At 41.8% G+C, this 13745-nt stretch overlaps 1 protein-coding gene across 1 annotated transcript in view; it reads left to right on the plus strand.

Annotated features, from left to right (window-relative positions):
- The window catches only part of acoxl (acyl-CoA oxidase like), a 47423-nt gene that overhangs the window by 30564 nt on the left and 3114 nt on the right, over positions 1-13745 (plus strand). The window contains exon 18 of the mRNA XM_014154849.3: positions 11059-11160. Coding sequence (XP_014010324.1) covers positions 11059-11160 — 102 coding nt within the window. The remainder of the gene's footprint in view (positions 1-11058; positions 11161-13745) is intronic.

Here is a 13745-nt window from a genome sequence, read left to right on the forward strand (position 1 = left end):
GATTGGACACACCTACTCATTCAAGGTTTTTCTTTATTTATACTATTTTCTACAAATCTATGAAATAACACATATGGAATCATGTAGTAACCAAAAAAGTGTTAAGCAAATCAAAATATATTTTAGGTTCTTCAAAGTAGCCACCCTTTGCCTTGATGACAGCTTTGCACACTATTGGCATTCTCTCAATCAGCTTCACCTGGAATGCTTTTCCAACAGTCTTGAAGGAGTTCTCACATATGCTGAGCACTTGTTGGCTGCTTTTCCTTCACTCTGCGGTCCAACTCATCCCAAACCATCTTAATTGGGTTGAGGTCGGGTGATTGTGGAGGCCAGGTCATCTAATGCAGCACTCCATCACTCTCCTTCTTGGTCAAATAGCCCTTTCACATCCTGGAGGTGTGTTGGGTCATTGTCCTATTGAAAAACAAATGATAGTCCCAGTCAGCGCAAACAAAATGCGATGGTGTATTGCTGAAGAATGCTGTGGTAGCCATGCTAGTTAAGTGTACCTTGAATTCTAAATAAATCACTGACGATGTCAACAGCAAAGCATCCCCTCAACATCATCATACTTCACAGTGGGAACCACACATGCAGAGATCATCCATTAACCTACTCTGCGTCTCACAAAGACACGGCAGTTGGAACCAAAAATCTCAAATTTGGACTCATCAGACCAAAGGACAGATTTCCACCGGTCTAATGTCCATTGCTCGTATTTCTTGCCCCAAGAAAGTCTCTTCTTCTTATTGGTGTCCTTTAGTAGTGGTTTCTTTGCAGCAATTCGACCATGAAGGCCTGATTCATGCAGTCTCCTCTGAAAAGTTGATGTTGAGATGTGACTGTTACTTGAACTCCGTGAAGCATTTATTTGGGGTGCGATTTCTGAGGCTGGTAACTCTCTAATGAACGTATCTTCTGCAGCAGAGGTACAGTTGAAGTCGGAAGTTTACATACACTTAGGTTGGAGTCATTAAAACTCGTTTTTCAACCACTCCACAAATTTCTTGTTAACAAACTATAGTTTTGACAAGTTGGTTAGAACCTCTACTTTGTGCATGACACAAGTCATTTTTCCAACAATTGTTTACATATAGATTATTTCACTTATAATTCACTGCATAACCTGAAAGGCCACTCCGCAAGGAAGAAGCCACTGCTCCAAAAGCTCCATAAAAAAGCCAGACTACGGTTTGCAACTGCACATGGGGACAAAGATCGTACTTTTTGGAGAAATGTATTCTGGTCTGATGAAACAAAAATAGAACTGTTTGGCCATAATGACCATCGTTATGTTTGGAGGAAAAAGGGTGAGGCTTGCAAGCCGAAGAACACCATCCCAACCATGAGCATGGGGGTGGCAGCAACATGTTGTGGGGGTGCTTTGCTGCAGAAGGGACTGGTGTACTTCACAATATACTTCACAATATAGATGGCATCATGAGGGAGGAACATTATGTGGATATATTGAAACAACATCTCAAGACATCAGTCAGAAAGTTAAAGCTTGGTTGCAAATGGGTCTTCCAAATAGACAATGACCCCAGGCATACTTCCAAAGTTGTGGCAAAATGGCTTAAGGACAACAAAGTCAAGGTATTGGAGTGGCCATCACAAAGCCTTGACCTCAATCCTATAGAAAATGTGTGGGCAGAACTGAAAAAGCGTGTGCGAGCAAGGAGGCCTACAAACCTGACTCAGTTACACCAGCTCTGTCTTGGCCAAAATTCACCTGACTTATTGTGGGAAGCTTGTGGAAGGCTACCCGAAACGTTTGCCCCAAGTTAAACAATTTAAAGGCAATACTACCAAATACTAATTGAATGTATGTAAACTTCTGACCCACTGGGAATGTGATAAAAGAAATAAAAGCTGAAATAAATCATTCTCTCTACTATTAGTCTGACATTTCACATTCTTAAAATAAAGTGCTGATCCTAACTGACCTAAGACTGGGAATTTTTGCTAGGATTAAATGTCAGGAATTGTGAAAAACTGAGTTTTTAAATGTATTTGGCTAAGGTGTATGTAAATTTCCGACTTCAACTGTAACTCTGGGTCTTCCTTTCCTGTGGTTGTCCTCATGAGAGCCAGTTTCCTCAGAGCGCTTGATGGTTTTTGTGACTACACTTGAAGAAACTTTCAAAGTTCTTGACATTTTCCGGATTGACTGACCTTTATGTCTTAAAGTAATGATGGACTGTCGTTTCTCTTTGCTTATTTGAGCTATTCTTGCCATAATATGGACTTGGTCTTTTACCAAATAGGGCTGTCTTCTGTATACCACCCCTACCTTGTCACAACACAACTATTTGGCTCAAACGCATTAAGAAGTAAAGAAATTCCACAAATGAACTTAACAAGGCACACCTGTTAATTGAAATGCATTCCTGTTTACTATCTCATGAAGCTGGTTGCGAGAATCCCAAGAGTGTGCAAAGCTGTCATCAAGGCAAAGGGTGGCTGCTTTGAAGAATCTCAAATATAAAATATTTTGGGATTTGTTGAACAATTTTTTGGTTTCGACATGATTCCATGTGTTATTTCATAGTTTTGATGTATTCACTATTATTCTACAATGTAGAAAATAGTACAAATAAAGCAAAACCCTTATGAGTTGGTGTGTCCAAACTTTGGACTGGTACTGTATATAAAAAACATTACCTCATATTTTTTTGCAGTGGTGGAAACAATTTAGTGGGCTATCGCTGCTAAATTTAATATGGGGAAGCTCTGACCATCATGGAGTGTGAGTCAGCTGTCCCTCTGCCACGTGTGTGGGTTCAGCTGCGATTCCCTTTCAGTGCCTTCAGAAATTATTCATACCCCTTGACTTATTCCAAATTTTGTTGTGTTACAGCCTGAATTTAAAATAGATTTAATATAATTTTTAGTTTCACGTTTCAGATAATTGTATGTGTGGGTTACAGAGATGAGGTAGTCATTCAAAAATCATGTAAACACTATTATTGCACACAGAGTGAGTTCATGCAACTTATTATGCAAATTTTTACTCCTGTACTTATTTAGGCTTGTCATAACAAAGGTGTTGAATACTTATTGACTCAAGACATTTCAGCTTTGCATTTGTAATTCATTTGTAAATATTTCTAAAAACATAATTCCACTTTAACGTTATGGGGTATTGTGTGTAGGCTAGTGACACAAAATGTAAATGTCATCCATTTTAAATTCAGGCTGTAACACAACAAAACATGGAAAAAGTTCGAGGGGTGTGAATACTTTTTGAAGGCACTGTATATCTGCATCAAGCATAGTGTCAGCTGCTCCTAGTATACAACCTACACAGCTATCTACCCATCCTGTATGTGGTCGATTACTTTGCTGCTTTGCCTTAGCCGGGCTGCCTTGAGTCCTGCATCGGCAGATAAGCCCCTTTCTGTGGGTACTATCAAGGTCTCTCCCCTGTACCTCTGTATCTCTAACTGTATGTTATGGGCTGCGTTAAGGTCATACTTCATTTTAGGATGGAAAACACCCTCTACCCACTGCTCTTAAAATATAATGTTTTCAAGATGGTAAGTTTTTGTTTTTGTGTGATGCTTCTGGTTGCATGTGAACTCCTCAAATAAACACACGTTTGGTTTCAGTGTTAGAACATTGTGTAGAACTGGCAGACAGTCAGTCAGGCGACAATGTGTGGATGCAAAATAGTAGCCTTATGTAAATGTCACATACTTGGAGTCAGAAGGGAGGCATCCTATAATTTCCTCTTGTTGGACAGACAGGTTGGGCATGGTGGATGACGTCTGTATACTCCTGGTGCTTATGGTGCTTTCAAGACAACTCGGAACCTCCGAGTTGAGATATGTGTAGATTTTTTTTCTCTTCATATAGCTTCCTATTGGTTGAATCTGATCATTTCCAAGAGGGAAACTGAGCTCATCTTTCTACAATGAGTTTCCAAGTCGGACATTTCTGAGTTTCCAAGTTCTGAGTTGTCTTGAACGCGGCATTAGCTATTGAAGCTGACTGATGTCATACCTGCGGTCTGTTCAATGAGCCTAGCGTTGGAAATGTTCACATTCCAACACTGCTTAAGGGCAATTACAAAGACTCAGATTTTTCATTTTAAAATCTATACCAAACAAAAACCATTGATTTCAAAGTTTAACCAACCATAGAACTCTATGCACAATGACTACTTTTAACAATTTCCACTGAAATCTTTACAAACTTTTCATCTGCACAGTTTTTCCAGTAAATGTTTTTATTTGATTTACTGTGTAAATTATTTACTGTGCAGAGTTTTATGGCTTGTTAAACTGACGTGAAATTCTGTTACCGTGGAATTGCCCTTAAGCATCTCAGCACTGACAACAAGACTACCAGTAATCCAAAAAGCGAAATAGTTTTTTACGGTGATATTCATACACCATGCATGCAGTAAGCAAAAACATTAAAGCACATACAGAAACCAGAGCTGTGGTGGATTGATGATGACTCTGTTAGCATAATAGGGCTAAAACCTGAGCAGTGTTCGAACTGTGTGAGTAGACTAAAAAGTGCCTCCATTGACTCTCAGTGGAATTAAATCGTTATGCTTCTAACAGGCCTCACAGTTTACTGCTTGCAAACACCAACGGTCGCATCTGCTCGACCAATCGTGTGATTACCACAATAACATGGTTTGTGCTGTTCATATCACTCAACCCTTTTATTTTGGGTCAGACAGATATGGCCGTAATGTTGGGATACACATGGCATGTCATCAGGGTCCTTTTACACATTAGAGCATGACTGGGACTGAGGCTAATATTGTAAACCAATATGATGTAGCAAGGCTGTGTCCAGAAAGCCTGACTATAATCTGACCTCATAGAAACTTGGCGGTCATAATGTAGGTCCCATAGTAAGTACATACCCTATGTTAAACTACATGGTTAGCGCCTTACATAATACATACATCGAACGAACAGCCATGCAATCTCCATAGACAAACATTGGCAATAGAATGGCTTTACTGAAAAGCTCAGGGACTTTTAAAGTGACACTGTCATAGGATGCCACCTTTCCAACAAGTCAGTTTGTCAAATTTCTGCTAGAGCTGGCCTGGTCAACTGTATGTGTTGTTATTGTAAAGTGGAAATGTCTAGGAGCAACAACGGCTCGGCCACGAAGTGGTAGGCCACACAAACTCACAGAACTGGACCGATGAGTGCTGAAGCGCATAGCGTGTAATAATCATCTATCCATGGTTGCAACACTCACTACCGAGTTCCAAACTGCCTCTGGAAGCAACAGGAGCACAATAACTGTTTGTCGGGAGCTTTATGAAATGGGTTTCCATGGCAGAGCAACTGTACACAAGCCTAAGGTCACCATGCACAATGCCAAGCGTCGGCTGAAGTGGTATAAAGCTCGCCGCCATTGGACTCTGGAGCAGTGGAAAAGCGTTCTCTGGAGTGATGAATCACGCTTCACCATCTGGCAGTCTGACAGACAAATCTGGGTTTGGCGGATGCCAGGAGAACGCTACCTGCCCGAATGCTAGTGCCAACTGTAAAGTCTGGTGGAGGAGGAATAATGGTCTGGGGCTGTTTTTCATGGTTCGGGCTAGGCCCTTTAGTTCCAGTGAAGAGAAATCTTAATGCTACAGCATACAATGACAATCTAGACAATGATTTGCTTTCAACTTTGTGGCAACAGTTTGGGGAAGGCCCTTTCTTGTTTCAGCATGACAATGCCCCCGTGTATAAAGCGAGGTCCATACAGAGGTCCATGGTTTGTCGAGATCGGTGTGTAAGAACTTCACTAGCCTGCACAGAGCCCTGACCTCAACCCCATCAAACACCTTTGGGATGAATTGGAACGCAATCTGCGAGCCAGGCCTAATCACCCAACATCAGTGCCGACCTCACTAATGCTTTTGTGGCTGAATGGAAGCAAGTCCCCACAGCAATGTTCCAACATCTAGTGGAAAACCTTCCCAGAAGAGTGGAGGCTGTTATAGCAGCAAAGGGGGGACCAACTCCATATTAATTCCCATGATTTTTAAATTAGATGTTCGACGAGCAGGTCCACACACTTTTGGTTATGTAGTGTATATTGGCGGTCCGATTTGAATATGGCTCAAATGCAGTCTTCCTATGCTGTTCTTATAGTCAGTGCTGTGTTGTGGTTTTAGTCCGTTTCAGATTGCTCCAAGCAATGTTGCTAACAAGGTCAGACATCCAATCTGATGTCAAATAATCTCTGATGGCCCCACGATGCTCTAATATTTACCATGTAGACCTGCCTTTAAAGAGCATTTTGGGAGGACTGTTCTCGATAAGAAACTTAATGACCTGGTGATAAGTTTCTGTCCTGCCCTTTTTGCCAGGTTACCAGTTTTGCATAATAGGAAGAGAGTGGGAACAGAGAGAGAGGCCCAACGCTTCCGTGTGCCATTCACACAGCAATGTCAACACAATGTCATAATGGGCCAGACCTCATGTTTGACGAGAGCTGCCACAAACACCCCTCGTCCACATTTACCACAATAAATCACACACACACCAGGAAATTAGCATTCAGTTCGCTCAAGTAAGAACGTTGTCAATAATGAAACATTTCTGGTTACGAACCATAGTTTATGGACCGTGTAGTTCCTTGTGGGGTGACGTAACATAAATCGTAGTCAACAGACTGGGATGCGACAACTAACGGGGAACTTAGTTCCGATACGCAGATTTTTCGTCACTGATCATTTGGACAAATTACGATTTCTGTGTTAATGTTAAAGATCTCTGGTTCACAATGTTTTACTGTCACTTTTGTCACATGAGAAAGAAAAAAAAAATTCAGAGTTATCTATTGGAATCTCAAAATGACTACACAATTTTTTGGGTCGGCCTTTTCATTATGGAGATGGTAGCCATCTATTTTGAAACCATTGCTTCGTGTATTGAACCAAATGGAATCATATGATGTAGCATCATTTGGAATCTGTGTCTGACTTTTTGTTTTTAGAAATAAAAATGTTTTCTTTTAACATTTTAAGTAGAAGTATGTAAGTGGCCGTAGGGAGCACCAATGTCTGACCAATTGTCTGACCTAGCGCCTGGAGAGAAAAGTCCGACCCAGATTCCCAATGATGCTACATCATATGATTCTATTACTCTGTTCCACATGCATGGTTACAAAATTGTTATGAATTGCAACCACTCTAAACAGATATCATATAAATAGCATTGATTTCATTTGATAGATTGAGTTTGATGTCTACTGATGGCCTCATCTTCACCCAGTTCTGTTTTATGCCAGCTCTTACACTGGTTAGATTTACGTGTATATGTACTAAACTAACACCGTTTATCTGAGGACGTGCAATGTTACAAACATTTCTCGGTGATAGAATTCAATAACTCCCATGAATAATCCATTCTAAATAGTTGTAAATACGTTTAAATGCTTTAAAAAGTTTGTTTTTATACACTGGAATGCGAATTTAATATGTACTCTACTTAGTTTATTAATTACATTGTAAAGTGAAGCCAGTGATTTGAGCCCAACATCTGAATACAAGGACATGTGATATAAAAAAAATCAGAGTTATGTTTAATGTGATGACACATAGTTGGAAATCACCTTTTTTGAGGACTCAGTATTCGTTAGAATGGGAATAAGAAGGAAGTTCAATGGTGATTCTTAATGTAAGTTTTGGTCAACAGAAACTGTGAGTGAACAACACATCAGCTGTTTATCAGAGTATTTATCTAGTGGACACCTTCTTGATGTCTATCCAACGAAGCCTTAGGTGTTTCTACAATGTTGTTGATGCTCCCCTAAAATGTTGTTGCTAGAATGTTTTCTCCCATATTACTTAACTTGTACAATTACACATTGAATCAACTCTCGTCAATATTTATTTTCAAAGGAATTACTCTAGGCTGTAGGGCAGTTCAAACTCTCCCTGATACAGCCTTTGTCTGTTGTATAAGCACAGAGAGCCTCAAGTGTCCCTGAAGCTTCTCTCCATGTGACTCGTTGTGCATCAATGAAACGCTACATCTTATGCAACAAACAAATCAATCAATACAGCTTGTTGGACAGTACAGAACCAGCAACAGTCACACAGCTGTTCTCATACAAAAGAGCTTTTACTGGGGTCCTTGAGTTTCATCCTGCTAAATGGGTATTACTGTTCCCCACCAAAACTTCAGAAGAAAAAAAACATTGCTCATTGCAGATACTGTGACTGCTTGTCCGTTATACAGACCGTTAAACTACAGCAATGCAGTTAGGTTTTCACAATGCACCTGTCACAGTTCACCAGTTACAGTGCCTTCGGTAAGTATTCAGACCCCTTGACTTTTTCCACATTTTGTTACATTACAGCCTTATTCAGAAATGTATTAAATAAAAAGAAATCCTCTACACACAATACTGCATAATGGCAAAGCAAAAACAGTTTTTAGACATTTTTGCTATTTTAGTCTAAATAAAAAACAGAAATACCTTATTTACATAAGTATTCAGACCCTTGACCTCAGGTGCATCCTCGTCATTGATCATCCTTGTGATATTTCTACAACTTGATTGGAGTCCACTTGTGGTAAATTCAATTGATTGGATATGATTTGGAAAGGCACACACCTGTCTATATAAGGTCCCACAGTTGACAGTGCATGTCAGAGCAAAAACCAAGCCATGAAGTTGAAAGAATTGTCCGTAGAGCTCTGAGACAAGATTGTGTCGAGGCACAGATCTGGCAAAGGGTACCAAAAAAATGTCTGCAGCATTGAAGGTCCCCAAGAACACAGTGGCTTCCATCATTCTTAAATGTAAGAAGTTTGGAACCACCAAGACTCCATCCTAGAGCTGGCCACCCGGCCAAACTGAGCAATCGGGGGAGAAGGGCCTTGGTCAGGGAGGTGACCAAGAGCACAATGGTCACTCTGACAGAGCTCCAAGGTTCCTCTGTGGAGATGGGAGAACCTTCCAGAAGGACAACCATCTCTGCAGCACTCCACCAATCAGGCCTTTATGGTAGAGTGGTCAGACAGAAGCCACTCCTGAGTAAAAGGCACATGACAGCCCGCTTAGAGTTTGCCAAAAGGCACCTAAAGACTCTCAGACCATGAGAAAGAAGATTCTCTGGTCTGATGAAACCAAGACTGAACTCTTTGGCCTAAATGCCAAGCGTCACGTCTGGAGGAAACCTGGCACCATCCCTACGGTGAAGCATAGTGGTGGCAGCATCATGTTGTGGGGATGTTATTCAGAGGCAAGGCCTGGGAGACTAGTCAGGATCGAGGGAAAGATGAACGGAGCAAAGTACAGAGAGATCCTTGATGAAAACCTGCTCCAGAGTCCTCAGGACCTCAGACTGCGGCAAAGGTTCACCTTCCAACAGGACAACGACCCTAAGCACACAGCCAAGACAACACAGCAGTGGCTTTGGGACAAGTCTCTGAATGTCCTTGAGTGGCCCAGCCAGAGCCCGGACTTGAACCCGATCTAACATCTCTGGAGAGACCTTAAAATAGCTGTGCAGCAACGCTCCCCATCCAACCTGACAGAGCTTGAGAGGATCTGCAGAGAAGAATGAGAGAAACTCCCCAAATACAGGTGTGCCAAGCTTGTAGCGTCATACTCAAGAAGATTCAATGCTGTAATTGCTGCTTCAACAAAGTACTGAGTAAAGGGTCTGAATACTATTTCAGTTATGGGGTATTGTGTGTAGATTGATGAGGGGGAAGAAAATATTTCATACATTTTAGAATACAACTGTAACGTTACAAAATGTGGAAAAAGTCACAGGGTTTGAATACTTTCCGAAGGCAGTGTAGATACATCTCACTTAAGTATTGGAAGTGCAGTGTCACACATCTGATGTATGGATGTTGACATTGCTAGTGATATCAAATGCATTGTATTTCTCATACATATCACATGCTGAGTATGCTCTGGGTGACAGCCTCTGTGTGGAGAGATATGCTTGACTTTTAATGATGACAGTGGCACTGTGACATGACATTGGAAAATCAGCTGTTCATATCAACCCTTAATGGGAAACTCAATTAGGTTAGGGGGCTATAAAAAAGTCTATGATTTCTTAATCCAGCCCTGCAGGTGCTCGCATCTGTAGCATTTTGCAAGTAGAGGGGACATTTGTGTCATAGCCTTGCCTGAAACTTGCAGAGACTTTCCGTATAGGGGGGGGGGGGGGGGGGGTGGAGATTTTACAGTTCGAGTTAGTATCTCATAACATCTCCCCCAGAACTTAATCGAGCATCGGACGCAATTACACAAGATTTTAGTTCTGGGTTTCCGAGATGATGGACTGTGTGGTCATGTTCGGTTTCAACTACTCTCAAGCAGTGGGCATCCCTTCACTAGCCAAGGAACCAAGGAAAATGAGCAAAGCTGCCGAAACGTGATAAACCCCCTGAACTGTGTTCTTTATTTAGAGGTCAATGGTTCTCAGTGGAGAGCTGTGTCCACAGTGTAGAGTTGAGGGGCTGCTATCTCTCCCTTTCTCTCTTTCTCTCTCTCTTTCTCTCTCTCTTTCTCTGTCTATTTTCCACTCCTCTCTTTTGATGTTCTGTGGCGGTTTGCTGTCATCACCATCACCTCTGAAGAGACGAGATATTAGACCACCCTTTTCTGTTTTTCCATTTCCTTCATGGTCCTCAGAATACACAGTACCAGCTCTGACCTGACAGGAACAAACATGTTATTCTAACACAATAACCGGATGCGTAGTCAGAAACAACGGTGTGTGTGTGTGTGTGTGTGTGTGGTGTGGGTGGGTGTGTGTGTGTGTGTGTGTGTGTGTGTGGTGCATTAAGCTGGAGGCCTCTGTGTTTAAATGATATAATGCGATAGTCGCATTACCTAGTTGCATTTCGCAATTGAAACATCGCCTCTATTGTTAAATCAAATATCCCTTTTGTCTTCATTCTAACAACTGATGTGCACAACTTGTGTGTTACTATAGAGGATGTTCTCATCCACAGGCTTTTCGTTGTGCTAGCAGGTAGAACGTGACACATTTCACTATGACATATTTGTACCATTGCTTGATTGTCTGTCTATGCTTCTCCTTAGTTCTGTCTCCTCCATGGCACCAGTCTGGTGTACCAGGAGAGAGCCTGGTATCTAGAGCATCACTACCTGACCCCCGCCACCAGCCGACAGATACGCACCCAGGTAAGATATCTGCCATATAGAATAGACTGCATGCATATGTTCTTGTATGTCTTCCTTCTATGTGTGTGTACCCACGTGGGGGGATAAACAGTGATTAGTCAGTTCTTGAATTTCCCTGCTGTTGTACCGTCAGAGAACAACTGTGAAAAATGCTAACTTCAGATGGATAATTAGCATTGGTCAAAAGCGAGAATCCCACTTCCATAGCCCCTTGTATTCCCACTGTTATTCCAGTTGTTCACAGCTAGCTGTGATCAAACAGCAGTGTTTATGACGAGGGCTATCCCACCCTGCAGAGCACGTCGGAGCCGATAAGTAGGGGGAGTCGACACCACTGTGCTAGCGTCTAACCAGCAGGTGCTCAGGCTATGTGTTTACACTGCCTCCAGAGGAACAAAATGGCTGCTGCTCGCTGTGTCAATACCCCTCATTACTGCCAGAGCGGCCACTGGGAACAGTCATATCTGAGAAGACAGTTATTTAGCATGGTGCTGGACTAGATCATTGGAACAGATGAAAATATCACTTGTAGACCCTGAACAAAGTTAGTAAGAAAAATGTACAGATGTAGGACCTTAATAGTTTGCTACAACAGGAAAATAATCCTGCATTAACAGAAAATGTGAATTATTATGTGGATTAAAATGAATGGACCTTTTTGTAGAGGTTGATTTTCATAAGGGAAAATCAAGTTGCTATAACACATTCTAGAAGCCTTTTTAAACCTCAATACACTACAAGGAAGGTTCTCCTGCAACAGGGTCATCAAATGAAGATCCTACATCTGTTATTAGAGCGAATGATATATATTTCAGAATAGAAGTGGTAGGCTGTGTTCAGACATTTACACAGGCTTGGTTCCCACACTCCTTATGTCAGGTATCTATATTTAACTCTTGTTATTATGTAACGAGCCAATCTGCTGTACCTTCCATTTCCTGCATATCTAAGCCTCATATCCTCATCTCTCATAGGTGAGTTCCTCTGAAGGTGGAGTGAGAGTCACTGAAAAACAGAACAGATAAGAGTGACTGTCTTTGCTTATCACCACACAGGCAGCAGTATTAAACAGGCTATGCAAATGCCCTTGCCCACCGATCCTGGCTAGAAGGGATACAGCTTTTGATGTCAAAAGTATAATTGTTTTGCATTTTACCTAACTGAAACCCTTTTCCTAACCGTAACCTTATTCTTCTAACCTGCCACTTTAATTATCCTAACCTGCTGCGTAAGTTCTCCTAACCTTCGACGAAAAGTCAAATCTGACCAAAGCTGTATCCCATCTAGTCAAAACCCTGCCTACCTGACTGTACTGTGTGAGCCTGGACAGAAACCGGCTCCTCCTGTACACTAGGTGGGATGGGTGATGATCATCAGATTGATCTCTATGCACGCACCTACAGTTTATGTGTGCCCACACACCCACACACTGCTGCTTGCTGTTGCTGTTCTTGTCAGCTCAATATTGGAACTGTTCCTGATGGTCCCTGTATTTTGTTTTTGATACTGTTTAGTAACAGTCTGCTTGAGTCAGAGAGGCGTTATGAGGGAGTTGTAAAAGCCTGGTGTTCTCTAATGTAGCCCTCTCTTCCTCTACTTCATAACAAGGATGTCTGTTGTTGTTGTGAAACAATTGACTGTGAGATAGATCGTTTAGTAGCATGGTGGCTCCACGTGGTCTTTCTTAAGGCTTACTAAAGAGAACAGTTGTAACATATAGATGTGGTTTTCTCAGCATGTGTCCAGCCCTTCCAGCCACACGGGGGTAATGGGGTTCACTGCATGGGAACCTGGGCTCTGCCAGGGGGGGACTGCTGTAGCTGTAAATAACTAGTCATCAATAACCCCAAACACACACACACACACACACACACACACACACACACACACACACACACACTCTTAACCTTATAGCCACTGCTCACTAGCTGACACAGATTATTAATGCTAACTCTCCCTCGGTCCCCCCATCAATGTGGAGATGGTGACCTTTCCTCTGGCTCCTCTTTCTCTCTCTGTTTGTTTAAACCTGGCGCTCCTCTTGCTTTCTCTAGTCTGGGCGCTGCGCTCCTTTCATCTTTGACAAGTAGGGAGGGAAGGGGGATTGAGACTTCAGAGAGAGCGAGAGAGAGAGTGAGTGAGGAAGGATAGATGTTCAACAGAGAGACAGGTTGACACCCCTCAGTACCTTTTATAGGGGGAGGGCTCTTTAGAAAGGTGCAGAGTGCAATTACACGTCAAACATGCCCAAGCATCATTTAGTGCCTAATAGACCATAGATAAGATGGGGTTACGCAAATAAAAGACTGAAGAGTTGGTTAAATTGAACACTTTATCACAGGCCTGGTCTCTGTTTTTTTCATCAGTAAGTTACTTTTTAGGACTAAATTATATCCAAGTTGTATTGCAGTATTTCACAGTCTATAAACTTCCCCATGTCCTGGAGTGAGAAAAAAAATAGCACAAATGTATGGTAACAAATACCAGATGGACAGGTAAATACTTCGTTTTTTGAATGCACAGTAGATTGCCTGGTAGTCGACATAATGGAGTCAAATGTGCTAGTGCTTTTCTGCTTAAGAGCC

The sequence above is a fragment of the Salmo salar genome, chromosome 18 (genome assembly GCF_965601325.2).
Source record: "Salmo salar chromosome 18, fSalSal1, whole genome shotgun sequence".
In the NCBI taxonomy this organism is placed as follows: Eukaryota; Metazoa; Chordata; class Actinopteri; order Salmoniformes; family Salmonidae; genus Salmo; species Salmo salar.